At 41.5% G+C, this 26,017-nt stretch overlaps 2 protein-coding genes across 2 annotated transcripts; both read right to left on the bottom strand.

Annotated features, from left to right (window-relative positions):
• Positions 1-596: 596 nt before the first annotated feature.
• On the bottom strand, positions 597-2,717 carry LOC119805280 (macrophage-expressed gene 1 protein-like). Its single transcript, XM_038317248.1, has one exon. The coding sequence runs from the start codon at positions 2,715-2,717 to the stop codon at positions 597-599; it is 2,121 nt and encodes a 706-aa protein (XP_038173176.1).
• Positions 2,718-12,207: 9,490 nt separating this feature from the next.
• LOC119805135 (olfactory receptor 5A1-like) lies at positions 12,208-13,035 on the bottom strand. Its single transcript, XM_038317001.1, has one exon. The coding sequence runs from the start codon at positions 13,033-13,035 to the stop codon at positions 12,208-12,210; it is 828 nt and encodes a 275-aa protein (XP_038172929.1).
• Positions 13,036-26,017: the final 12,982 nt, after the last annotated feature.

Below are 26,017 nucleotides of genomic sequence, written 5' to 3'. Positions count from 1 at the left end.
GTTTCTGTGGCAAACTAGTGTGGCTACTGGGATTAACGGTGTGTATCACCACTGCCTGGCCTGTAAAGCTGATCACTGTGACTGTTTTCCTCTCTGAACTTCAAGCAAGCTTTATTTATTAAAATACAAGTGAAATATCACTACATGTCTGTGTCTTTTCAGAGTCCTGACTGCCTCTGGGAGCATAAAACCCCAAACAAGATATAGGGATGGTAAAAATCTTCTAACACACAAATTGGAAACTTCTGTCGACTTCAGACTAAATGCAATTTCATCCCAAAGCTCTTGTTGCTCCCTGGCCTATCACTTTTCACATACAGAGATTCAGGTAAAGGCAACCTGTGACTTGTTGGGAATGTACACTCCCATTATGGCTGGGAACCAGGGCTGGGTTTTGCTGAATTAGATGAAATCTTTCTTCCTCTACCTTGTTCACATTGATCCTTTAATTCCCAATGCAGAGACATGAACACAATCACAGCATTATAAAACCTTCTTTTTATTGCAGCTCTCATTTTACTCCTTAGGAAGGCAGAGGTGAAGGAGAAAGGAGTAAAAGAAATGCTTGAACCCATGCTTGTTCCTTTCAGGAAGAATTAAGCTGGAGTTGGATCCTGCACCCCATCAGGAGTGGCCCTAGCTCTTGCAAAAGGAAAAGACATCGGCGGTTTTGAAGTTACTTTGTATTCATTCTTCTTAGATCTCCCGTGGCCATAGATTGCCATGGCAATTAAAATGCCTACTGCCAGGATAGCCCCAACTGTAATTCCAACAATGGTTCCTCCTGACACGCTACCGCTGTGTAGTCCCGATGGCTCCTCTAGCCTCCACTGCTGGGTGTAGTTGTCCTTAATCCAGGGTTTGGCGCTATAGCTACTTGTCTCTTCATCAGAGCTGGTGTCAGACTGACTCATGAGAGGAAGCTGAGTGTAAGGTGGTAGCCTAACAGGGGCTAGGGAATCTTTTGTAAAGATCCCAGCCTTGACACAGTAGGACACTTGGCATCCATCACTGATAACAGCTAACTGTTGGCTGAAGCCCCCAGGACACTTTTGCGGAAATGATTTCCCCAAGTCTCTGGATGTTGAAGAATTAACCAAAGGGTTCCCCTTTGTGCAACTGAAGAACCCACCAAAGGGGATTGAAAACTTATGCCCCAACTCATGATCCATAGAAACACATACCTTGAGGTTCTGAAACAGACTCAGTGAAATGTACCCAGATGGGCATGACTGTTCATTTGTGGCGGGGTTGATGCTCTTGTCAGTGAAGACTCCCCCAAAGAGAAGTCCTGAGTTTTGGGATACTTGACTACTGGCCATACACCAATAAGCCCTGAATTCAGCTTTAGCCACTTTGAATACATTTTCACACACTTGACTACAGAAGATCTTGAGGGTGCACTTCTCTCTGCATTCCGTGGTTCTGTAACCCTCCTCATAGGTCTGAGACAGTAAATGGACAGGACTGTATCCAGAGGGACAGGAGAAATCACCAGTGAGTGGATTCTTCTGCTCCAACTTCTGGCAGAGGATTAGTGAACTGTACCATGTGAGTTGTTGACACACCTGATAAATGCCTCCGAAGGGAGAGTTGGCTACCTTACCGTCACAAGAGCCATCATCTGTATTGGCTTGAAAGTTGAAGTTGGGGGAATCGACATTTGTGCAGCCTGGGTATGTGTTAAAGTTGTAGTAGTTTCTCACAGCAGTTTCCACTGTCTTCGACAGCTTCTGCACCAAGTGGTATGGCAAACCAGGCAGCTTGTTAGGCTTGATGAAGAAATGCAGAGGCAAGCCAGATCGGTCTACTGCCACCAAATGGTTAGCCATGCCCTTCTGCCAGGTTTCTAAGGTGATGCCCGGGAAGAATGGAGCTCCTCCAATGCTCTGCATCCTGGAGTTGGTTCTGTTAGCAAGGTACCCTCTGGTCAAGCCATTCTGGTAATCAAAGCCTGCTTCAGTGTTGAAGTTCACAGCCTTTGCGAAAGTGATTCCAGCAGAGGCAGTCACCGCAACATGGTTTCCCTTATGGTTCTTAAGGAAGGAGGACCTTATGTGGTCCTCCTGAATGAGTGCAGCCCCAGCATCCACACTGGTGATCACGTGTGTGCCATAGTTGAGGACCAACAGTTCTGCCAGGTAGGTGGCCATCTTTGTCTGGTTTTTCTCTAGACGGTCACATATTTCCTTGAGCTCTTTCTTAAATCCCAAGCTGAGTTCTGAACTTGGGTTGTTTTTCACTGTGTAGGCCAAATTTCTCACCTGAACTCTTGTAGTTACAGCATGATCCTTCACTTGAAGGGTCTTCATCCTTTGGAACTCAGAAGAGAACTTGCCGTTGACTTTGAAAGGAAAATCGAGTGCCATGTTGATGGAAGCTGAGGTGGTGCTGCGGTAATTCACCCAGGAGTCCAGGATTTCTGAGTTCATGTCCAGGTTGCTCTCTTTCTGAGGAATAGTAAAGACTTCATCGGGGATGATGTACTGTCCATCTTCTGTGGTCTTACAGTTGGTGTATGTCAAGTCCATCACCCGTCCCATGTCTATGTTCCTCAGATTATCCCAGCCCCCTCCTGGTAGCACTTCTAGAACTGGTATATTGAAAGCCTCCTGGCACTTTCGAAAACTAGTTTCCCTGGTCTCTTCCAGGAGCTTGTCTTCTTCAGCACGTGCTCCTGTAGTCCAGATGAGGACCGCGACAACGAAGATGTTCATGGTGCAGATAGCCCCAGTCACACACTAGTCCTGGACATCCGCCAGAGAGCCTGGGGCAAACTGAAAGACAAAAAGAAAGCAATTACTTAAACAGTAGTTGCTTGAAATTTTAACAATTCTCCTAAAACCATAAGTTGTTCTTCAGCCTGTGTTAGCTGAAAAATTGGCAAAGGGTAGTTGGTTGCAGAACGTACGATCACTTGAGCATGCAACAAAATATAGTATAACATACAAGTGAACACATACTGTGCGTACTTCCCACCCGTTTTCTCCAACCCAGCTGTTCACTCTGCGGTAACACATCCTCAGAAGAAGCAGATCCCACATCTCACCTATTCTTTACCTAGAGAGCCGTTTTGGCTTTTTGTTCGCTCCCTTGGTCTTGTTCCAAACTTGGCTCACTGTTCTGTTCTCTTGTCAGGCTCCAGTGCCAGATTCTTTTGCTGAATATGAAGAGTCAGTAGCGACATCTGCTCTTCTTGACATGCTTTTATCTCCCCCAGGTACAGGGTATTTCTACCTCGTGGACAAGCCTTAGATTCCTCATTGGCTTACTGAGACTGGAGGCTGTCCTCTCAGAAGAAAGGGGGAAGAGTAGCATGCACGCACGTTTTGTGATGTCTCATCGCTACAAGCCCCCATGCTCTGGTGTGTGTATGATATTATCTGGGGCTGAGATGAAGAATGAAGACAATTGTGTTTGCAGTATCCTGGGACACTTCAGTCTGACTTGTCTTAAGCATTTCATGTGAGTGAGTGAGTAACCTTGTTTCCTTTCAGATAAAAATCTCACAAAGAAGACAACAGCCACTCTATTATCTCAGTTTTATTTTTTTCAAAAACATAGAGTGACCAAGAAGTATGTGTGCCTGTGTACAAACACATACCTTTTTCTGTATATTTAATTTGCAAGTGTACATTTTATACTTTTAAATGTTCCAACCCACTGTAGGTGTATAAAAATAAGTGTGACTCTTCCTTACAAAATTAAAGAAATTAAAATTTATCTTTATATCATTCGAAGAACATAGTTTCATGTCCCTCCCCATCTCTCTTTCTGTGCTGATGCCAGTTCTGTTAAATGAATGATTTAGAGAGATACATGAGACCCAGTGATCAAGGATCAGGATTAAAGGAAGTTCATCTCTATGAGTTATTTAGGAAAATTAAAATGTGTCTTTGTACATTAACTAGTATCCAGGGACAATAGAGAAGCCAAAAACAGTTTGAATTGCACCATCATGGCTCCCCAAAGCATACCATAACCAAGATGCAGCCATGTTTCAATTTATAGATTAATGTTCTTACCTGTATGACTTGAAGTTTTCAGGGAAATGAATAATGCTAAGTCATCACTGATATAGCGGAGGAGAGAGTTTAGAAGGAATGAGGTCTGTTCCTGGTCTTCACAGACGAGTTTCTCTGGTCACTGTTGAAACCATAATGGTGTTCTGTAAATACAGAACTACTACACTGTGGCTCTGTTCATGCCACAGAAGCCTGCTTACGGAAACTGACTTATACCAATCAACAAAAAAAAAGATTGTTTGTTAACAATGTCTAGGCTATGCTTAGCTGGAAAGCTCAGGTACCTCTGAGGACACTGTTCCTTAGCTTATAATCGGGTGGTTATGTGCTAATACCTCAGGAGAGGGAGGCCAGAATTAGAAAACTGAGCATAGAAGTAGCTATAATGATTCTGTATTTGAGTCCTTCTCTTCAAACTATTCCAGGGCTGGCTGGCTGGAAGTGGAATACTCTTCCTCCTACATTCATTTGGAGACAGACAAGCAATTTCTCATTCTTTGTTGCTGTTTTCTTGAGCTCACTCTTCTGAAAGAAGAATAGCAGCGAGGTAAATGTAGACAGTTCTAAATCTAGATGTTTCTAAAGACTTAATGTCTGCCTTTTTTTTCTTTGCTACAGTCTTCCTTTTCAATTTTAGCATAGGAAATAAAATATAATATAGTTATGGAAGTCATCAAGGGTTATATAGCAAAATGTTTTAGTAGGACAAGGACAAGAGAGGTCAAAGGGAAGTGAATATAATCAAAATATATTATGCATGAAGATGCCATGATGAATCCCATTATGTATAATTGATGCGTACTAATAAAATAGTTAGATTTTAGAAAAATAAACACAAAGGTTTTTAAATTTTTTAAATTCATTTTACATACCAACCACAGTTACTCCTCCCTCCCCTCTTCCTGCTCCTCCCCATCTTCCCTCCAACCCACCCTAAAAATAAAAACATTTTATAGAAAACACAATTCTTTTAAAATGACTTATTTCTCTCTCTCTCTCTCTCTCTCTCTCTCTCTCTCTCTCTCTCTCTCTCTCTCTGTGTGTGTGTGTATGTGTGTGTGTGTGTGAGAGAGAGAGAATCAATGAAGGCTACAAGAGGATGTCAGATCCTTGAAACTGGAATTACAAATGATTATGAGCTGTCTGACCTGAGTTCTAGGAACCAAACTCAGAATTCTGGGAACACAGCAAACCCTCCTAACTGCTGAGCCCTATCTCTAACCCTACAGCATAATTTTTTCAAACAATTTTAATAACACATTAAATAATGCTGAAATCATTCAGTGTTACAGATATTTACAAATATCCACTACAAGAGGCATCTCCACCAACCCATTGATGGTAGTGACATCTGGTTGGTAAGAATTATTTAATTGCTTTGATTTTTTCTTTTATTATTATTACTACTACTACTACTACTACTACTACTACTACTACTACTACAACTACAAATTTTCACCTCCTCCCCTTCTCCCATTTCCTTCCCCCTCCCTCCTCCCCCTCCCCATACCTCTCCAGTCCAAAGAGCAGCTAGGGTTCCTTGCCCTGTGGGAAGTCCAAGGTCCTCCCCCCTCCATCCAGGTCTAGGAAGGTGAGCATCCAAACAGACTAGGCTCCCACCAAGCCAGTACGTGCAGTAGGATCAAAACCCAGTGCCATTGTCCTTGGCTTCTCAGTCAGCCCTCATTGTCAGCCATGTTCAGAGAGTCCGGTTTGATCACATGCTCCATCAGTCCCGGTCCAGCTGGCCTTGGTGAGTTCCCTTATCAATTTTGTTTTTATATGTTTTAGTTTTTTAATGATGAGCATTTTTCACCCATTTATCAAAAAAGTATGTTGTAACTGCCAAACTATGTTCAGTAACATAATGCATAACTTTTTTAAAAGAAACAAATCACTTTCGGAGTTTCGGAGTTTGCCCAGATGTGTTGAATGCCTATGGACTCAGTGAGTTGTGTTTTTAATTCATGTAAAAGGTGGGAAATTTAGGGTGCAACCTCCATCTGCACACCAGGGAAGTAAGTTGGTTCTTAACAGGCATTTCCCTGTCTTTCCCCTTCCACCAACAATTTCCTCTGCTCTCCTGCATTGACTTATGTGTACAAGAGCATACTCTTTCCGGCTGGTCATCCTGGGTGAGGAAATGCCCGAGGCTACACACTAAACTCTGGCCTCAAGCAGAGAGAAGCAGTGCTTCTGCACGAGGTACATCTAAGGTGCTGAAAGGCACTTTCACTTCCTCTAACGAGCCACGAACCGGAAGCCACATCTGTGTGACCACGGACAAGCTTCTGCCTCCATGTCATGAGGAGCTGTGATTCATGTGTGATGTTCATCCTGTGCAGGCGTGGGACCGGATCAGATGTTTACAACCCCTGTATTCTGTCATCCATCTGGGATAATTTAATGTGCCAGGATTATCCCATTTTATGTCTTCCTCAGGAATCTAAAAGGCTCATCAGAAACTCAGCACACAAAGCAAGGAGCTGGGACTCTGCAGTCCATGGGATAAATTCCAGTCTGGACTATGGAGGATATACCAGTGAGACAGTGACATTTTCTCCTTTCAGTCTCCTAACCTGATGTTCTGGAACTTGCCTGGTCCACTCCTTCCCCTTAGAGGCAGTTCTCCCACCAGGACTGCTTGTCTACTAAAAGAAGAACCCAGTGGGTGCACAGCCCCTTTTATTATGGTGGGTAGGAAGAGAACGCTGATGGGAAATGCCTCTGTGCCGTCATATCAAAAGCTCGACCTATTTCCAGAAGATAGCTGATGGCCAGAAATCTAGTTTAACATCACAGTAAAAAAGGAGACTTACGAAACAGAACATGAAGAATCCAGTCTGTCCTGGATGGATTTGCATGGTCTAGGGAACTGGCCCTCCTTTCTCACTAAGAGTGTAGCTGGATCTGTGGCCTAAGACAGAAAACTGACGCTATACTCCCCAAAACAGACATTTAAAAAGAAAGGAATAGAAAGAAACATTGCACTGAATATTAGAAAAGACTCCAAAACTCTCTCTACTCAGCCCTCTACCAAATCAACAGCAAGACACCGGTTCAAAAAGACCCCTGCTGAGTCCTGGCTTGGCAGGCCCAGACTAAAAGTTTCAGCAGAGTTAAAAGCTAAAGAGTATCCAGTAGAATTACTCTAGACCACAGGAAGAAACTTCACATTAGAACTGCATAGTATTCAATGAGGTAGAAAACTGGTTGGAGTCTGTGGGGTAGCACAGATTCAGCTTTTAAGCATCAGTATGCCAGACATCAAGCAGCTGCCTAGGGCCAGGGCCAGTATTGTCAAACTAATAGTGAAGATAAGACCAGAATCTTAATCTGGTCTTGAAAGAGACCACACAGGAGTAAGAACAGCATTGGAACCTGTGCCCCCTGAAGGCAGCCGAGGTGTGACCCACATAGATTCATGACTTGGGTCTGTGAAAACCCACCAATTGATGGACTCAAACTCTATGACGTGACCTCTAAAGGGGAGAACCAGAGTTGGGGCCAGCACTCACAACTAGACTCCTGAAGTGTCTGTAACCAGACTGTCCAAAGGCGTGACCATCATCTGTGAAATGATTTGTGAAAAACTGTTCAATGAGGGACCAACATCCGTGACCCAACCTTGCAAAGGTCTACTAAGGGAAGTGACAGGTATCTGAACTCATGTTAGAAGGCTAGGAGACCGGGTTTACATAACTTTAATGTTGCCTAATGATTACATCTAAGTAGCCACTGGTTCATCCTAAACTCTTGTTCTTTAGTTGTCTTTATGTTTTAATTGGCACATAGTTAACTATGCATTTTCATGAGGTACTGTATGATAATTTGATGCATATTCATAATTTGTAATAAATAAAACAGGCTATTAAAATTTATCCTTTCAAAAGATATCCTTGCTTTGTGTTTGTAATAAAAGGGAGTAAGACATAAATTACTGCCAACTCCACACATGCTGTGGGGAACTATAACTTCCTTCTATTTGACTTATTATCTAACTTCCTTTATTTATCATTCCCCCTTCCTTTCCTAGCCTGTAATAACCCCTGAAGTACTCTCTACTTGGATTTTCTGAAAGAACAGCAAGCACTGTTAAGCCCTGAGCCATCTATCCAGTCCTGAATTTTTTTTATTAAAAATTTCCACCTCCTCCCCTCCTCCCATTTCCCTCTCCCTCCCTCTCCAGTCCAAAGAGCAGCCAGGGTTCCCTGCCCTGTGGGAAGTCCAAGGTCCTCCTCCCTCCATCCAGGTCTAGGAAGGTGAGCATCCAAACAGACTAGGCTCCCACCAAGCCAGTACGTGCAGTAGGAGCAAAACCCAGTGCCAATGTCCTTGACTTCTCAGTCAGCCCTCATTGTCTGCCATGTTCAGAAAGTCCAGTTTGATCACATGCTCCATCAGTCCCGGTCCAGCTGGCCTTGGTGAGCTCCCATTAGATCAGCCCTACAGTCTCAGTGGGTGGGCACACCCCTCACGATCCTGACTTCCTTGCTCATGTTCTTCCTCCTTCTGCTCCTCATTTGGACCTTGGGAGCTCAGTCCAGTGCTCCAATGTGGGTCTCTGTCTCTATCTCCATCCATCGCCATGTGAAGGTTCTATGGTGATATGCAAGATATTCATCAGTATGGCTATAGGATAAGGCCATTTCAGGCTCCCTCTCCTCAGCTGCCCAAGGAAAAGACACTTAAGGTCATGCTTAACTTCCTTAGCAATCAGGGAACTGCAAATCAAAACAACTCTGAGATACCATCTTACACCTGTCAGAATAGCTAAAATCCAAAACACCAATGATAGCCTATGTTGGAGAGGATATGGAGTAAGGGGAACACTCATCCATTGTTGGTGGGAATGCAAACTTGTGCAACCACTTTGGAAATCAGTGTGGTGGTTTCTCAGGAAACTGGGAGTCAACCTACCTCAGGACCCAGCAATTCCACTCTTGGGATTATACCCAAGAGATGCCCAATCATACTACAAAAGCATTTGTTCAACTATGTTCATTGTAGCACTATTTGTAATAGCCAGAAACTGGAAAAAACCTAGATGCCTCTCAATGGAAGAATGGATAAAGTGTGGAATATGTACACATTAGAGTACTACTCAGCGGTAAAAAACAATGACATCTTGAATTTTGCATGCAAATGGATGGAAATAGAAAACACTATCCTGAGTGAGGTAACCCAGACCCAAAAAGATGAATATGGTATGTACTCACTCATAAGTGGATTCTAAATGAAGAACATTGAGCCTATAATTTGTGATCCTAAAGAAGCTAAATAAGAAGGTGAACCCAAAGAAAAACATATAGTTATCCTCCTGGATATTGGAAGGAGACAAGATTGTCGGGCAAAAATTGGAAACTTGGGGGTGGGGTGGGGTGGGGGTAAGGGGAGAAGGGGAGAGAAAAGTGAGAAGGGAATGATGGGGAGAGCTTGGGGGAATGGGACGGTTGGGATGGAGGAAGGGTGGATATGGGAGCAGGGAAGTATATATCTTAATTAAGGGAGCCATTTTAGGGTTGGCAAGAGACTTGACTCTAGAGGTGTTCCCAGGTGTCCATGGAGATGTCCCCAGTCCTAAATTTTTTAACAAAGGGAATTGTGCATGTTATTGGATCAACTTTTAAACAAACTGTATATAATTCCTGGCACATCATAGGCTTTCAATAATAGCCATTCCCTTCCTTTGGTTTCACATCTCTAGATTACCTACCAGGTAAACTTGAGTGTAATTGTTTATTAAACAGACATTAAGCACATAGTTTGTGGAAGGATCTGCCCAGTGCTTTGGAAGAAAGAGTGAAGGACAGCTTAGGCATGGATGCTGACAACTTAGGAGAAGATTATCAGGAAAAATACCTTGTCAGATGGAGTTTGGGGGTTCCTATAGTATTTTAAAAGAACATATTCCATAGTGATTACCTAATCTGTAGGATTCTAGGACCAAGGAAGACTTGACAGAGGAGCATACTTACTAAATCATCTTTCCCCATAGATATTGCTAATGATTCAGCAAGGCATAGAGATGATTAAATGAGAACACTGGAACACAAAAGTACTATGCAGAATAGTGATCACCAGGACAGATGTGCTTTAGAGTTGGTTGTTGTAGCTCATCATGGTTTATTTACACAATCATTAAAGAAACAAGACTTCATTTACCATTTACTCTAGAATTATCTTGAAAAACCTGGTTGAAGATGATTTTAGTGACAGTCTGCAGCAAACTCTCTGACATAGATATCTTATTTCAGATCATGCTCTAGAATGAGGACATCACTGGAGTGGTGGCACTTCTTAGAGAAAACGTGGAAACCGAGGCACGGTTATCAGCACAGGAAGAAAGCCTGACATCAGAGTTCAGAGAGACTGCAGACAGGACACGAACGAACAGCCTTATAAGGTCGAGAGTGAAAACTGATCTCGTGAGTAGATATGAAATCAGAATGTCTCAGAGAAGTTTTTCTTTTCTGGCTAGTCATATCTGGTCACAAGATTTCAGGCATGAATCTCATGCCATTCTGTTTACAACTATGTCTAAGCTTTTGATATTGTAACATGGCACCATCTACAAAATCCATGGTTGAGAATTCAATTGAGTATTTAAAAAATTTCCCCAGAATATCCTATGATACTTAAGTAAATTTATAATTTTGCATTGGGTCATCTTAATTACTATCCTTGGCTGCAGGTATCCCCAGGATACCTCGGTGTAGGGCCTGCTCTTTCCTCATCATGACCATATAGATATGAATTATGGTAGTCTTAGCTCCTTGTATCTGGTCTCCATGGTCTTTATGACTGCACACCCATTATCCTTCATTCTTTCTAGGTATAGTTTACAGGTACCCTACCACTTTACTACCTCCGAGTCATCATTGTTAAATTCATGTCAGTGGGAACTCTTGAGTTCCTAATCCAAAATTAATATTTCTGATTAGTGCCAGCTCTTGGATAGGTAGTAATCCAAGACAAGTGAATATATCTCAAGAGGTAAATGAACTGGCAAGAACCATGCTTAAATGTTTTTTATGAAGACATTGATGAATGATTTGTCCCTATGACTAGGTTTTGACTCATGTCCCTAAAACATGGTATCTTGAACTTAGCACCTGGTACCCTATGGTAGAGGAATACTATCAAAACCATATTTATTTTACCTGCCAATTGACCAAATTTTAAATCTAACATCTGTCCATGAAAAGAAAGTAAAGTAAAAAAAAAAACTCCATTAAGTACAATCATCCAGTAGATATGTCAAGTTGGCGTTTCTTGAAATTTTCTTTTGCTTAACATTTATTTATTTATTATGTATACAGTATTCTCCCTGCATGTGTCTCTGCAGGCCAGAAGATGGCACCAGATCTCATTATAGGTGGTTGTGAGCCACCATGTGTTTGCTGGGAATTAGTAGTCAGTGCTCTTTTTTTTTTCTCATTTTTTTATTCAAGATTTCCATCTCCTCCCCTTCTCCTCCCCCTTCCCTCCCCTCCCTTCCACCCATACCCCCACTCCACCCCTCTCCAAAGACAAAGAGCCATCAGGGTTCCCTTCACTATGTTTAGTCCAAGGTCCTCCCAGCTCCCCCTAAGTCCAGGAAGGTGAGCAACCAAACTGACAAGGTTCACAGTGAGTCCGTCCATGCTGTAGAGTTCATGTTCACTGCCATTGTCCTTGGTTTCTCAGTCCTCCTCCACCGTCAGCCACATTCAGAGAGTCCGGTCTGGTCCCCTGTTCCATCAGTCCCATTCCGACTGGACTTGGTGGTCTCCCGTTAGATCTGTCCCACCGTCTCAGTGGGTAAAAGCACTCCTCGCGGTCCTGGCTTCCTTGCTCATGATCTCCCTCCTTTTGCTCTTCATCAGGACCTTGAGAGCTCAGTCTGGTGCTCCTATGTGGCATTGGATGGAGTAGTCAGTGCTCTTAACCACTGAGATAAATCTCTAGCCTTTGAAACAATTTCTTTAACTTACTACCAGTTTTCTGAGTCACACTATTATTTTATTATTTACATTTAACAAAAGGCTTAAGTTGTTTTTTGTTCTGTTTTTACCTAAGGAACTGTAGGGCAGAGATAGGACATCTGCTTCTTCCTCTCCTTGAATTTCTTCAACGCTTCTTTGATCTCCTTGTTTCTCAGACTATAGATGATAGGATTCAACATGGGGATCACTGCTCCCTAGAACATGGATACCACCTTATTTTTGTCCTGAGAGTAGCCAGCACTAGAATGGAGGTATGAGAAGAGACCAGAGCCATAGAAAAGAATCACTGTAGTTAGATGAGAAGCGCAGGTGTTAAAAGCCTTCATCCGCCCATGGATTGAATGAATCTTCATGACAGCAGCAATGATGTAGCCATAGGAGACCAAGACAACCAGGGCTGATGCCCCACCAACTGTACACACAACCAGAAAATTTATTACTTGACTGAGAAAAGTACTAGAGCAAGACAAGGACATCAGGGGTGGCAAATCACAGAAAAAATGGTTAATGATCCGAGACCCACAGAAATGAAGTTGAAATATGGAGCTGGTTTGGACCAAGCCAGTGAGGAGCCCTCCTGTGTATGCTGTGATGGCCATCCCCATGCAGGTGGTGGGTGACAGGATGGATGGATAGAGTAGAGGATTAGAGATGGCAGCATATCTGTCGTATGCCATGGCTGCCAGGAGACAGCACTCGGTGCCTCCCATTCCAATAAAGAAGAAAAACTGTGTGGCACAGCCTACAAAGGAGATGACCTTCTGCTCCCTAAAGAAATCACAGAGCATCTTAGAGGAAGTGTATGAGACATCAACAAAGGACAAGTTGCTAAGGAAGAAGTACATGGGGGAGTGGAGGTGTGAGTCCATTCTGATCAGGACAATGAGGCCCAGGTTCCCAGCCATGGTCACCATGTAGAACCCCAGGAACAACATGAAAAGGACAACCTGCAGCTGGGGATGCTCTAAAAATCCCAAAAGGATGAAATTGGTCACCATGCTAATGTTTCTTCCCACAGCCATGTATCAGCTCCGCTGTCTTCAAAGACCCAGAGATAGACTCCTGGGGGCAACCAAAATCCAAGTGAAGAAACTCCTTTGCTTTGTCAAAGAATCATAAAATCCTACAACCAGAAGACATCCCCCAAAATAAATACTTTACGTCTGATGCAGAATTCCCCTCCACAGTGTATGGAGGTCACCATCCTACTTATCTGATGAACTTGTTAATGCAAAATATGTCAAGATAGTAGTTTTCACATTATCTGGATCATCACCTTATTGTCAGTAGCAACACCATGATAATGGAGGGAGTTAACTTATTAGTGGTACTTGTGTTGACAATGTCTCTCTTCTTCTGAATTGCTAAAATGTTGCACTATTAAATCACTTAGATATAGACATATTTTCCTTTCTTTTTAAAGAGAAGAAATATAACAAAATTCAAAATGCTTGCAGGTGTTTCATAGTTTAGTTTAGTTTTTTTAATTGAAAATTCATGCAGTATATTCTGATTACAGATTTCCCTCCCACATCTCCTTCCAGATCCTTCCCACTTTCTTGCTCTCTTTCTTTAGAAAATGATAGGCAAAAGATAAATAATTAAAAGAACAATAAAAATCACAAAACACATACACACAAAGACAGAAACAAGTAAGATTTTAAAAATGCCCAAACAAAGCAATATGAGAAAAAAATCTACAAAGCACCATTGAGTTTGTTTTGTATTGGCCATCCATTGTTGGGCATGGGACCTACCTTAAGCTTGGTTTATATACCAGTAAATTTCTACTGGAAAAATAATTTTCCTGTTGTTTTATCATTACACTTATAAGCAGGTTTCATAGATTGTTCCCCCCCCCCTGTATGTATGTGTGTGTGTCCGACCTTTTTTCTTGTCTCCTCTCCTCTACCTCTATCTCAACAGCATGAAACAAATAGAGATAAAACTTGGAAAAATACTGACCAAACCAGAGAGTGGAAAATGTCTAATGATATAAACTTTGAATACTTTTCTTACACCAAGATTATCAGCAAGTGACCATGTTGTACTGTGTGCTTGTTAGAGCTAAATGCTGATGATGTGGCTACTAATAACACATTAAGAAGTGCAGAATACTCATTGAAAGGCATAGCACAGACAGAAAATCAGGTGATCATTAGCAAAGCATAACAAGTGCTATAGAGAAACCTTGCCTTGGAGCCTGGAGATAGAAGGTAGTGTTTTCAGAGAAAAAAAATCTGTGAGAACATTTGCAAAGATGGGTACAGGAGTCCTGGGATGGGAAGACACTGTGTGAGAGGCTTGGGGTGCATGGCGGAGATCCGAGTTGTTCATTTTAAGCAGGAGGAGAACATTTGCAGAAATCCTGGGGAGCAAGCTTAGTACTTAAGGCATATGAAAGGATCAGAGCACAGAGAAATGGGAGTAGAAGACACGTAAGTTCTGAAAGCCAGAGATGGGGAGATAAATTGTGAAAGATCATTGAAAGCTTAGGGGGGAAAGACATATTTGTTTCAAACATACAAAATCATAAACATGCATATACATACATACGTAATCACATAAAATGCATGTCATTACATACATATGTACATTAATATTTTATTTCAGCCTCTCTCCACTTCCAGACTTTCAATCGATTTATGTGGCTCTATTTTCGGACAGAAGCAATCACCTTACAATGTTGCATAGATTTGATTTGTTTCTTAACTTTCTGTCCTTCACTAGAACAGAAGTGTAACAAAGACAGCTATTTTTAGAATTCTTTTCTTTTTTGTTAATTAAATACACAAAGCACTTCAACCTACACCTAGCACAGAGCAGGCTCTACCAAATATCTAGTGGGTAAATACCATGTTAAAGTGTTTGATCTTCTCCCTGCAAACAAGAGAGAAAACATTAATCTTAGTTTATCCGTAAACATTCTGATTCCTTACTGTAAACAAGTAACTAGACGGCAAATACACAACTAAACAGTTACCTTAGCGTAATTCAGAGTAATGGACTTACAGAAGTAGTAAGAGAGATGACTGGGGATTAAAGGGGACAAAGAAAGATCGCCAGGAAGTTGCTTTGAAAACCATAACTAAAGTTGTCGACAGTTGGCTAGAGACAGGCAGATTTACAAACTAATGCACCTCTAAGCCTTTCACTGCAGGAAAGAAACCACCCGGGGCTGGACCATTGGCAAGTCCTGCCCGTCTTTACTGTGGACCGTTTGCTGTGATCATCAAAGGTATATTTTATCCAGATACATATGATTCTTTCCTATTTCAGCCCTGAGACCATGATTTCTAGGTTTACATTTTTAAAATATGGTAAGAGCTAATCACTAATTAATTTATATAATTCCTGTGTAGGCAGCATGGTTATTTTGACCTAAATTATCTTCAGGTATTGATATAGGAGAGTATATGAGATATACTACATTCATTTATAATACAGCTTTTTTTTTTTCATGGCTTGAATACTACCATCAATTGTCTGTTTTTGTTGTTGTTGATAGTGGTGTGTTTTTTTCTTTCAGCGATTTTGAGTTTATTTGTCATCTCTGCACCCATTATCCTATTTGTGGTTACTCAAAGCAGGGTTCTGTAATCAAACAGAGTAGAGCTAGTCTATAATCTTTGTATCTTCGATCATAAGTTTTTTCACATGGGACAAGCCAGTGGTGCTGAGACTTGGGTTTGGAGCCTATTGCATAGTAGGTGGGTTTTCTATTAGTGAGCTATATCTTTAATCCTGAACACATCACACATTAATCTCTTGCTGTGATTTCCCTTATCTTTAAAATACAGGAGGCAATAGAAAAGGAAATACTTCATTGTTTCACTAATGATCAGTCCTATTGGGATTCTGACCAAGATCATTCCATCTCTACATGGTCTGCTTCTCATCTGCACCTGCAGATTGAATGCAAGTGTGTGTGTGTGTGTGTGTGTGTGTGTGTGTACGCTTGTACAGCACAGCAATGGTTACACTGGCACTTCCTCTCATGTTACCATCAATCTTTAGAGCATCGTATTGGTCCATTTCACAACACTTAACATGCTTTGTATTTTGTTGGATCCCTTCTCCTTAACTATAAGCTATGAGATGTTTTATAACCAAGATTTTTGCACCTAATAGACCTAAATGGCATTGATTTATATTCCTGGCAAAAAATGTATTGAAATTATGGTAGAACAAGAAATTATTAAGCTGTTAAGTCAACATTTAAGCTTCTGATTCTTTAACTCCCAAGTTTGTTGTCTTCCCAACAAACCCATCCACATGTGGATCTGAGCAATTGATGGTACTCTATCACTGATACAACTGAGTGAGCTGTGATCTTTCACCCAGCCCATGTGACTGGACAGGACCAGAATCTGAAAATGATTATAAAGAGTTTTCTTGTCCTCAATCCTGGCAGCGTGATTAACTTTTAACAATCAAGCTAATGTGTCAAGATAAAAAGGAATGGATCTCTGATGTGGTCGTTCCCATATAAATGATGTTCTGTAGGATGTGGTGAATAAAACAGAAAGATTGACATGAAGAAAAAGTGTTTGCATGGATCACTTTTCTGCCATCATTTATTAGAGTGCTTGGATTTTAAAGATTCCCAGTGGATATTTTGTTCACTGGCTGAATAAGGGTTACCACAAAGACCTATAAACTTGTACTATAACCAAAACAGTGAGACTTTTTCTATTTTAAATACTTCCTGTATACTCAAAAAATATTGAGAATATATATAAACTAATAAAATATCACAGCTGTAAATCAGCTAACTTAGACTTTCTTGACTATGATTATAAACTAACACCAAAAGAGACAGGGAGAATGTCAATATAGTTGGTTAGACTGGAGGCTGAATTAGATTCTGTATCTCATGCTTTGGGAATAGCCCTTCACCCTCGACCTTCTTCTAAAGCCTGGAGTCTCAATGGGAGACACAAAGACATTTTACTTTGCAGGCACACCATGCTCGCACACCCCTGAGAGTCTAGAGCAACATAAGAAGTACTGGCTTTTAAATCCTGGTATTATTATTTTTACTACATTTCTCCTCCTCTTCTGAAGGTGCAAAAAACCCAATTAACTTAGATCAGTATTGTCTTAGTTCATTTCTCTTCCCATTCCAAATGCTAAGTAATAGAAACCTTTCAAAGAATAATACGTTCTCCAAATTCTATCACATAGTTTCCCTCATTAAATTCGGAGCAGCAAGAGCAAAGTTTCCAGCGTCGTTCCTGCTTCACCTTTCCCTTTCAGTCATTGGCTTTATCATTCAATGATTCACGGGTAACCAATCAAAGGAAGTGGTGAAGGTGACTCACCTGGAACACCTACAATTCGGTGCTTCAGTTAGCTGGTTGAGGCCAGACACTCAGAGAGAGAGAGAGAGAGAGAACAAAGCCCTTTCCTTTCCTGACAGAACCTGGAAGACAGGTCATATTGGAGGAGATAAGTAAGGGTTGGATATAGCCGTATTCAATTGACTGCCAAGAGAAGGACTTGGGAGTGTGGGATATAAAGAAACCCAGGTTGTCTCCAGGTGCCGTTGAGTCTCTCTAGGTGGTGATACATCCCCAAGAGTCCTGATGGGCAGTGTGGCTGGCTAACTGGACTCAGGAGTAAAAAGAATGCCAGGGTTGCCTGAATCAAGTTGGTATCAGCAACTCTCCCTATTTTCTTTATATTCCCAGTCCCTCATCTCCAGTGAGAGCTCCCTGCAGTCAGGGAACAGATTTCTAGTTTAGCTTTACAATGGGCAACAGGCCCCTATAGTAACAGTTACCTTTGTAGAATGGGGGGGGGGGTGTTTTCCATGACATACTTGAATTATGCAGGATTAGAACTAGGAGCAAATTAGTACAAACCCCAGAAAAGAATCGAAGAAGAGAGAGAAAAGAAATGGGGGAAGAAAAGAAGGAGACGAGGGAGAGGGAGAGAAAGTGATCCTAGGAAAACAACAGCATAGTCATGAAGTGGAGTGTGTACCCGAGAAAGGGGTTAGTGTACACTGAGAGACAGTGAAGGGGTTGAGCCTTCAAGAGTCTGAATTAATTGACTTTGTGGCTTCTTTTCTAAAGTCTGGGATTCTGATTCACCAAAATAAAAAGGAAAGGACACAGACGGCTGTAATGTTTTTCATTGCACGGACAGCAAACAGAGCCTCTTGCACAGTTTACTTCATAATATCCTCAGAGAACCCCAAAGAAAAGCCATCTGCAGTGGATTTTCACATGAGAAAATGGAATTTTGGAGAAGTAGCTTCAATAAGGTCACACAAACATCTCTTTGCAAAGCAGAGACTTGAACAAAATCCTTCCAGCATCAAAAGGCCACACTTGGTCCTCTGCACCACAGTGCCCCATAAAAAGATAGATGGCAACAGAAAAAAATAGCTTTCAAAAATCCCACAAGTGGTAGTTCTAAAGAAAAGTTTTGGGTTTTGACCAGGACAGGATTTCCCTCCTGTGTGTATGTTGTCTTTGACTTCTCAAACATCTAGTTTGAAAAGATTTGAGTGTGTCCTACAGGGAGGAGCACTCCAGGATTGAAGTGGGCACTGTGCAAACCCACAGAACTCTGTGGCTTTTTTCATGGATTTCTGCCTCATCTATTTGTGTTGGCTGTGCTTTGACTTTGAGAAAAGCCTGTTGCAACTTTTCCTCTCTTCCCACAGCCTGAGCAGCTTCTCCTGGCTTGGGCCAGTATCTCATACTACAAAGCCAAACAAATTATATCCTCTCCCCAATTTCCTAGCTCTTGGCCCTATGCCTACATTTTTTGGGTACTCTCTCAAACTTGACATTAAAGAATGGAGAATCATGGTTAAAGTGATGGTTTCTATGTAATTAAATCTTTTCTAGGAAAAAGAAAGCCACAACAAAACCAAAACAAATTTCTGGTTTCTTTTTCTTATTGCAGAGTGAAATGTGTATGGGTGGGGTAGGAGAAGACTGTAGTATTTACAATTCCTGTCTCCCTTCCCCTTCATAAAAAATATTCTTGCTCTCTCTCTCCCTGCTTTTCTTTTTTATTTGTACCACTCTTAACCAGGGAGCTCTCTTCTCATGCAGTTTACTCCGAGTTGTTTGAGAAGATCAGGAGATTTTAATTTGCTTGCTCACAAACTGCCACAAATTTGTAAATGGTCTATTTTGCTCCCTCGTCACTCTCTATGCCTTCTTGTTCTTTCATGAAGAATTTTCATTAGTCTGTTGCTTGTGAATGTCCCAGAAGCTTTCTCAGAGGCCTCAATCCTTAGTGATACTTTAGGAAATCAAAGAGGAGAAGTGTGACATGGGAAGAAGGCAGGAAACGGAGGTCTTCCCACCTTGTGGTGATAGACTCAAGAGTGGAGCGAGGCAGTCTCAAATAGTGGTACAGCAATGCTCTCAGGAGGTGCTTGGGTAAGGCTCGGTACTAAAGAAAGTGGCAGATAAGTTTAACAAGAAAAGAAGGGAGTGAAGGGGATAGAACAATGCCTCAGCAGTTAAGAGTACTTGCTTTCCTTGAGGATTGGAGTTTGGTTCCCAGACCCAGCTCCAGAGGAAATGATGCTGTCTTCTGGTCTCTGTCTACAAGCATCTATATGCACATGGTAGACACACATACATCTAGGTAAAAAAATAAAATAAAATCTTTTAAAAAAAGAAATGGAAAGTAAGTGCAGTCAGTTGCTGTAGGAAATCCTTCAACCAGTAGACTTTAAATTACCTGCCCACTTGGGTGTGGCCTCTTATACTATAAATGATGATGTATGTGCTCTCTCTCTCTTTTCCAGCTACTGGATTTGGTTGCTGTTCCCTGATTGAGCAGAGGACTATGATCTGTGAGTCTACCCGTACATAAATAACCCTTTATTATACTCAATTCTGAGCTAGTGTAGGATTTCTTTTTAGCATTTGGCAAATACTGGCCAGCCAGTGAGATGTCTCTGTCAATTCTAGAGTTTTGGAAGTTGCTTACAATACACTTTCTGTTTACGTAGGTAATTTTAAATTCTGAAGTCTTTGATGGAGTTGAAGAATAATTATAATTTTTCTTAGTTATGATAAAAGATAAAGTAGATACAAATATTGTAACTATAATTCTTGCTTGATAACTGTTTTGTTATATGCAGTTTTACTGTGTTAAAGTTAAAACCTTCCTTCTTATTTAAACAGAAAAGGGGAAATGATGTGGGAGGTTTTTCTGTATATGTGTTGCTTATATTGGTTAATGAATAAAGCAACTGCCTTGGCCTGTTGATAGGGTAGAGTAGAACTAGGTGAGGAAAACTAAACTGAATGAGAGAGAAAGAAGGCTGAATCAGGAGACAACATGTAGCTCCGCCAGATACAGATGCTGGGGATGGAACTATACCTGGTAAGCCACAGCCATGTCATGCTACATAGATTAATGGAGATGGGCTAGTTTAGGATGTAAGACCTACCTGATAATAAGCAATGATTTAATTAATACAGTTTCTGTGTGGTTATTTCTGGAGTCTGGGCAGCCAAGAAATGAGCGAATGGCCTCATACAACAGTGGGTATTATGTGCAGATTGGCAAAACCAGAGCAAGCTTGAAGAAAAGGACAGGGGCCACATAGAGGAACTCTTAGGCATGGGTCAGCCCACACTGCTCAGAAGGTCATTTCCTGTCCTGTGACTTGGGATATGTAAGAATATGACTACCTAAGAATGACCACCAACAAAAACAGAACACAGAATCAACAAGGACCTAGAGCAGTCATATAGAGGAGATGTCTGTAGGCTGTTACACATTTCCTCAGAGACTTGCCTGTCTCAGGTCATTGAAAACATACAAAAATTCATCTGTGTATTTTGCTGCATCAAAGGGAAAATGGAGAAAAGTTCCATGAAACTGTCTCTGCCCTAGAATAGTGCTGTAGGCAGTCATGGGAACACCAAGCCAAGAGCTGCAAGCCACATTTGTGAGGCATCTGCGGCACCACACACAGTGTGCCTATTATCCGTTCTCCAAAGAGATTCTGTTCCTTTGATCCTTCACAGAGGGAAGGTGAGGAGCCTCTTCTGGAAATTCACAGTGCCGTGGGATTTCCCACTGACAGACCACTCTCAACTTTCTTTTGTTTTTGTGTAGAAAAATGCATGTAAGTGGATATTTTTGCGTGTGTGTGTGTGTGTGTGTGTATGGGTGGATGCATGGGCACATGTGTGTGCATAAGACCAGATGTTGAAGCTGAAGAGTCTTCCACTATTGTCTTACACCTTATCATTTGAGACAGGATCCCTTACTGAACCCAGAGCTCACTGATTGGCTAGACTGATTAGTCCTTGAACTCTAGTAATTGTTTTGTCTCCTCTGTGATCATGCCCACCTTTTATGTGGGTGCTGGGAAATCTAAACTTAGGTTTTCATACTTTACCAACTGAGCCATCCTCTAGCCTGCCTAACTTTCCTTTAAAGAGTCATTTGGAGACTAGGAGCACAACAAGCACGTGACTATTGGGAATTGGGCTTCCATTGCACAGTTGACTTTACAAAAAAAAAGGAAAAGAAAGCCGAACACCATGTGTCTCTGGAAAAGCACAACCATTCTCAACTTGCTTATCTTAACAGTGACATTGTGCTGGTGGGGTTCAATTTCAAGAAGAGACAGCTATGATTTGAGGCAGGCATTAATGGATGTCCCTGGAGAGGCCTGACCAGCTGGAACCCAGATGGTGGGAAAAGCCTTGTCTATAGAAATCCACAAAGATCCAGGCAAATGGAAGACATTTGTGCTGGCATGGAGATAGATGGTTTGGGAAGACTAGCAGGAAAACAAAGATATGGTGGTTGTATGTTCCAGCATCTGTTTATTTTATTGTCATTAATTAGCACTGAAAGCACAAAGTGAGTCACCATCTTTTAATGTGTATATAGTACATGTGTGTGATGTGTATGCAGGGGTGTGTGCACAAAGGCTACATGTTCAGGTATCCTGTTCTATCATGCTCCACATAATTCCCTTGAGATGGGGTTTCTCACTGACCTGGAAAACCACTTACTAAGATCTCAAAGTCCAATATGTCTCTCTGCCAGAATGCCCGTTTTCTATCATGTATATCTCCCTGAGCCCAGTTTTTGCTTTCATGGCTTCTTGTGCTGCAAGAGCTTCCTGCGAGGGACCTTCGCACTTTTTCCATTTTCCCCTGGGAAACTTCTTAATCTTTGTAAGGATGTTTTTTTGTGGGCTTAACAGTTAAGATACTTTAACAGTCTCTCCGCTCACGATAACATTAACTACTACATACAAGCCCTTTTGAATTTCTGATTGACTTCCTATCATACCCCCTAGCTATATTAGCACAACTATTCTTTTTTGTTTATTTGTTTTTTGAGACAGGGTCTCTCTATATAGCCTTGGCTGTCCTGGAACCACTTTATAGGCCAGGCTGACCTCAAACTCACAAAGATCCACCTGCCTCTGTTTCCCAAGTGCTGGTATTAAAGAAAGGTGTGTGCAATTATGTCTAGCACAACCATTTGCTTTAGCTGGTTTGTTTATTATATGAAGTGATGGGCATCATAATGACTTCTGTCCAAATATAACATTTCCTTTGATTGTGTTCGTTCCTCCTCCCCATCTCCTGCTCCTCCCTCTCTCACCTAACTCCTTCCTTTCCCAGATAGTCCCTCTTAGATTTTCATTCCGTACTTTTGTGTGTGTGTGTGTGTGTGTGTGTGTGTGTGTGTGTGTGTGTTATGTTCTAGGTTCCACATATAAGAGAAAATAGGAAATATTTGCTTTTATTGGTCAGGGCTATTTCATTAAATACTATTGTCTCTAAATCCATTCCTTTTACTTCAAAGGACATCATTTGATTCTTTGTAGGTGGAGAGCCCTCTACTGTGGGGGTGGAGCAATGACTCAGTAATTATAAACATTTGCTGCTCTTCCAGAAGAACAAGCTCAGTTCCCAGAACCCACACCGAACGGCTCACAACCACATGTCACTCCAGTTCAAGGGGATATAATAGTCTCTTTTTGGTCTCCAGGACCGAGAAGTGCTGCCTCACTAAAGATGAGCCCAGGATAGCCTGTCTTGGCCCTCCCTCCCCGCTACTAGCTATGCCTTCCCTTTCCTCCCAGTCCTAATGGGCACTTGTCCCCTCTCATCACTTTCTGGCTCAGATAATAGTTGTGTCTCCATGCCACTTCTCTTTGAGGTCTTTTGGTACTGATGGCTCGCCACTGCATTTCAGTGCCTGACACAGACGTGGAATTTAAAAGGATAGCTTTTCTATAGAAGGTCTTTCCACCTCCCTGCACCACCTACCATTCCCTAAGATTTCACCTTCCTTTCCCATGGCTACCTGTCTAGTCTCAACACCACACACACACACACACACACACACACACACACACAAATCTAATATTTGCATGAGAGATAACTCACAGTATGTGTCTGAATCTGGCGTATTTCACATAACCATCTCCATTTGCTCCACATTCCTGCAAACGTCACTGCTTCACTTTTCTCTACAGATGTATAAAATCCATTGTTGTACATGTACTGCGTTTTTATTTTTCACCCATAGGTAAAAAATAGGCACCGAGGCTGATTCTAGTTCCTGGCTACTGTGATTAATGTAACAATAAACATAGCTGTGTAAGTATTTCTGATGTATGTTGAGTTCTTTGAGAATATGCCCAAGAGTGATATAGCTGGGTCATATGGTACTTTTATGTTCTGTTTTTTAAAGAAACTGCCATACTGTTCCCCATAATGTTGCACCAGTTTATACTCCCACTTCAGTGAACAAGCGTTTCTTTCTCTTGCCAGTATATTTTTGGATTTGATATGTTGATGATTTCCATTCAGACTGAGGTGAGGTGGAATCTTGAAACAAATTTTAATTATATATGAAGATATTTGATGCTTTTTTAAATTCATTCATTCATTTGTTTATTTGACTAATCTTTTTTTCATTTATTTTGCATACCAGCAAGTTCCCCCTCCCTCCTATCTTCCCATCTGTGGTCGGAGGCTACTCATTTGTTTTTGATTCCCTCCCCTCTCTAGTCTATACTTCTACCCACCCATCCACTCCTCCATCTCCATTCAGATAGGGACTGGTCTCTCAAGGGCTTAGCTCATGGACAGTGGATCAACAGTCAGGGAGCCTGCATGGGACCGACTTAGGACCTCTGCATGTGTGTGACAGTCATGTAGCTTGGTCCTTTAGTAAGGTTTCTAACAGTGGGAGCAGGACTTCTCCCTGGTGCTTAGCTGGCTTTTGGTAACCTGTTCCTATGCTGGATTACCTGGTCCTACCTCAACGTAAGGGGAAGGGATTGGTCCTGCCTCAACTTGATGCTGAATGATTTTATAAATATGTATTGTTTGTTTGTGTTTCTTCTTTAGAGAATTATCTAGGCAATTCATTATTTTATCAAGTCAGCCCTTTGACAATTTCATGCAGGCATATAGTGCATCCTGATTACTATCTCCCCTACTTGCTCTTCTTACTCTCCTACCCCAAGAACTTCACTTGTCCCTGCCAGTTTTTCCCCAGATGCATGACTTTCTGTTTTGTTGTGTGAGACATTCAGTTAAGCCCTGTCTATGTAACCTTTGGTTGGAACTAATGGAGCCTGATAGCATCATCAGTGGGTATACTACTGAAGTCAATGACTCTGTTTCCCTGACTCTATCTGTAGGGAATAATTCCTCTATCTATACATGGCTATTGGCTGGCCTGTTCTTCTGCAGACCCAGTGCAAGCATCTGCAGTTATTGAAAGTCATGATTGCAACAGCTATGTACTGCCCTAAGGATGATGTTTCACAACCATTCTCCGTGGCTTCTGGCTCTTACATTCTTTCTCTCCCCTCTCTGCCATGTTCGTTGAGCCTTAGGAGAAATAGAATAAAGGATCTCAGCAGTCACTTATTGGTGTTGGAAGTCCTTTTGTACATGTGTTGCTTTTACTGGTTTATTAATTAAGAATCTGGCTTGGCCTGTAATAGGGCAAGGTAGAGCTAAACAGGAGAAAACTAAACTGAATGCTGGGAGAAAGAAGGTGGAGTCAGGAGATGCCATGTAGCTCTGCCTGAGACAGATGCTGGGACTTTACCCAGTAAGCCACAGCCTTGTGGCAATGCACAGATTAATGGTGATGGGTTAATTTAAAATATAGTTAACCAAAATATAAATATGTAAAGATTGTAACTATAATCCGTTTACTATGTTAAAGTTAAAACCTTTCTTTTTATTTAAATAGAAAAGGAAATGGTGTGGGAAGTCCTTCTGTATATGTGTTGCTTTTATTGGTTAATTAATTAAGAATCTGGCTTGGCTTGTGATAGGGAAAAGTAGAGCTAGGTGGGGAAAAAGAAACTGATTGCTGGGAGAAAGAAGGTGGAATCAGGAGACACCATGTAGCCCTGCTGGAGACAGATGCTGGAACTTTACCCAGTAAACTACAGCCTTGTGGCAATATACAGATTAATGGAAATAGGTTAATTTAAAATATAATTAACCAAAAAATATGCTTAAGCTATTGGCCAAACAGTATTGTAAATAATATGGTTTCTGTGTGATTATTTTGAGGCTGAGCAGCTGGGCACTAACTAGCGGCCTCCTACAACAACTTATTCTCCAAATTTTGTGCATCCATGTATTTCAGCTTTTCCTGTAGTTCACTGAAAAAACAAGGCTTCTGTAGTTAGGAATGATGGTGGCAATTGTGTATGGGTACAAGCATATATATTTCGAAGCAGTTTGGTGCTGTGTCAGTTCAGGTAAACAACTGAATTCAGTTCTACCCTAGTAATTAGCTCATTTTTTGACTAGAAGATTTGGGATGAGAATGTTGGTGTTTAATTTGGGGAGATTTTATACATCCTAAATGTTAATTCTCTGTTTGACATAGAATTGACAGAGATTCCCCTATGCTGTAGATTTTATCTTCTCTCTGCTGAAAATTTCTTCTGCTGTGCAGACGCTTTTAATTTCAAGCATTTGTCAAGTTTCAGCGTTATTTCCTGTG

This window comes from Arvicola amphibius, chromosome 1 (genome assembly GCF_903992535.2).
Source record: "Arvicola amphibius chromosome 1, mArvAmp1.2, whole genome shotgun sequence".
Taxonomy (NCBI): Eukaryota; Metazoa; Chordata; class Mammalia; order Rodentia; family Cricetidae; genus Arvicola; species Arvicola amphibius.
Note: the sequence above shows the minus strand (reverse complement) of the source record. Positions and strands in the feature narration are given on the sequence as shown.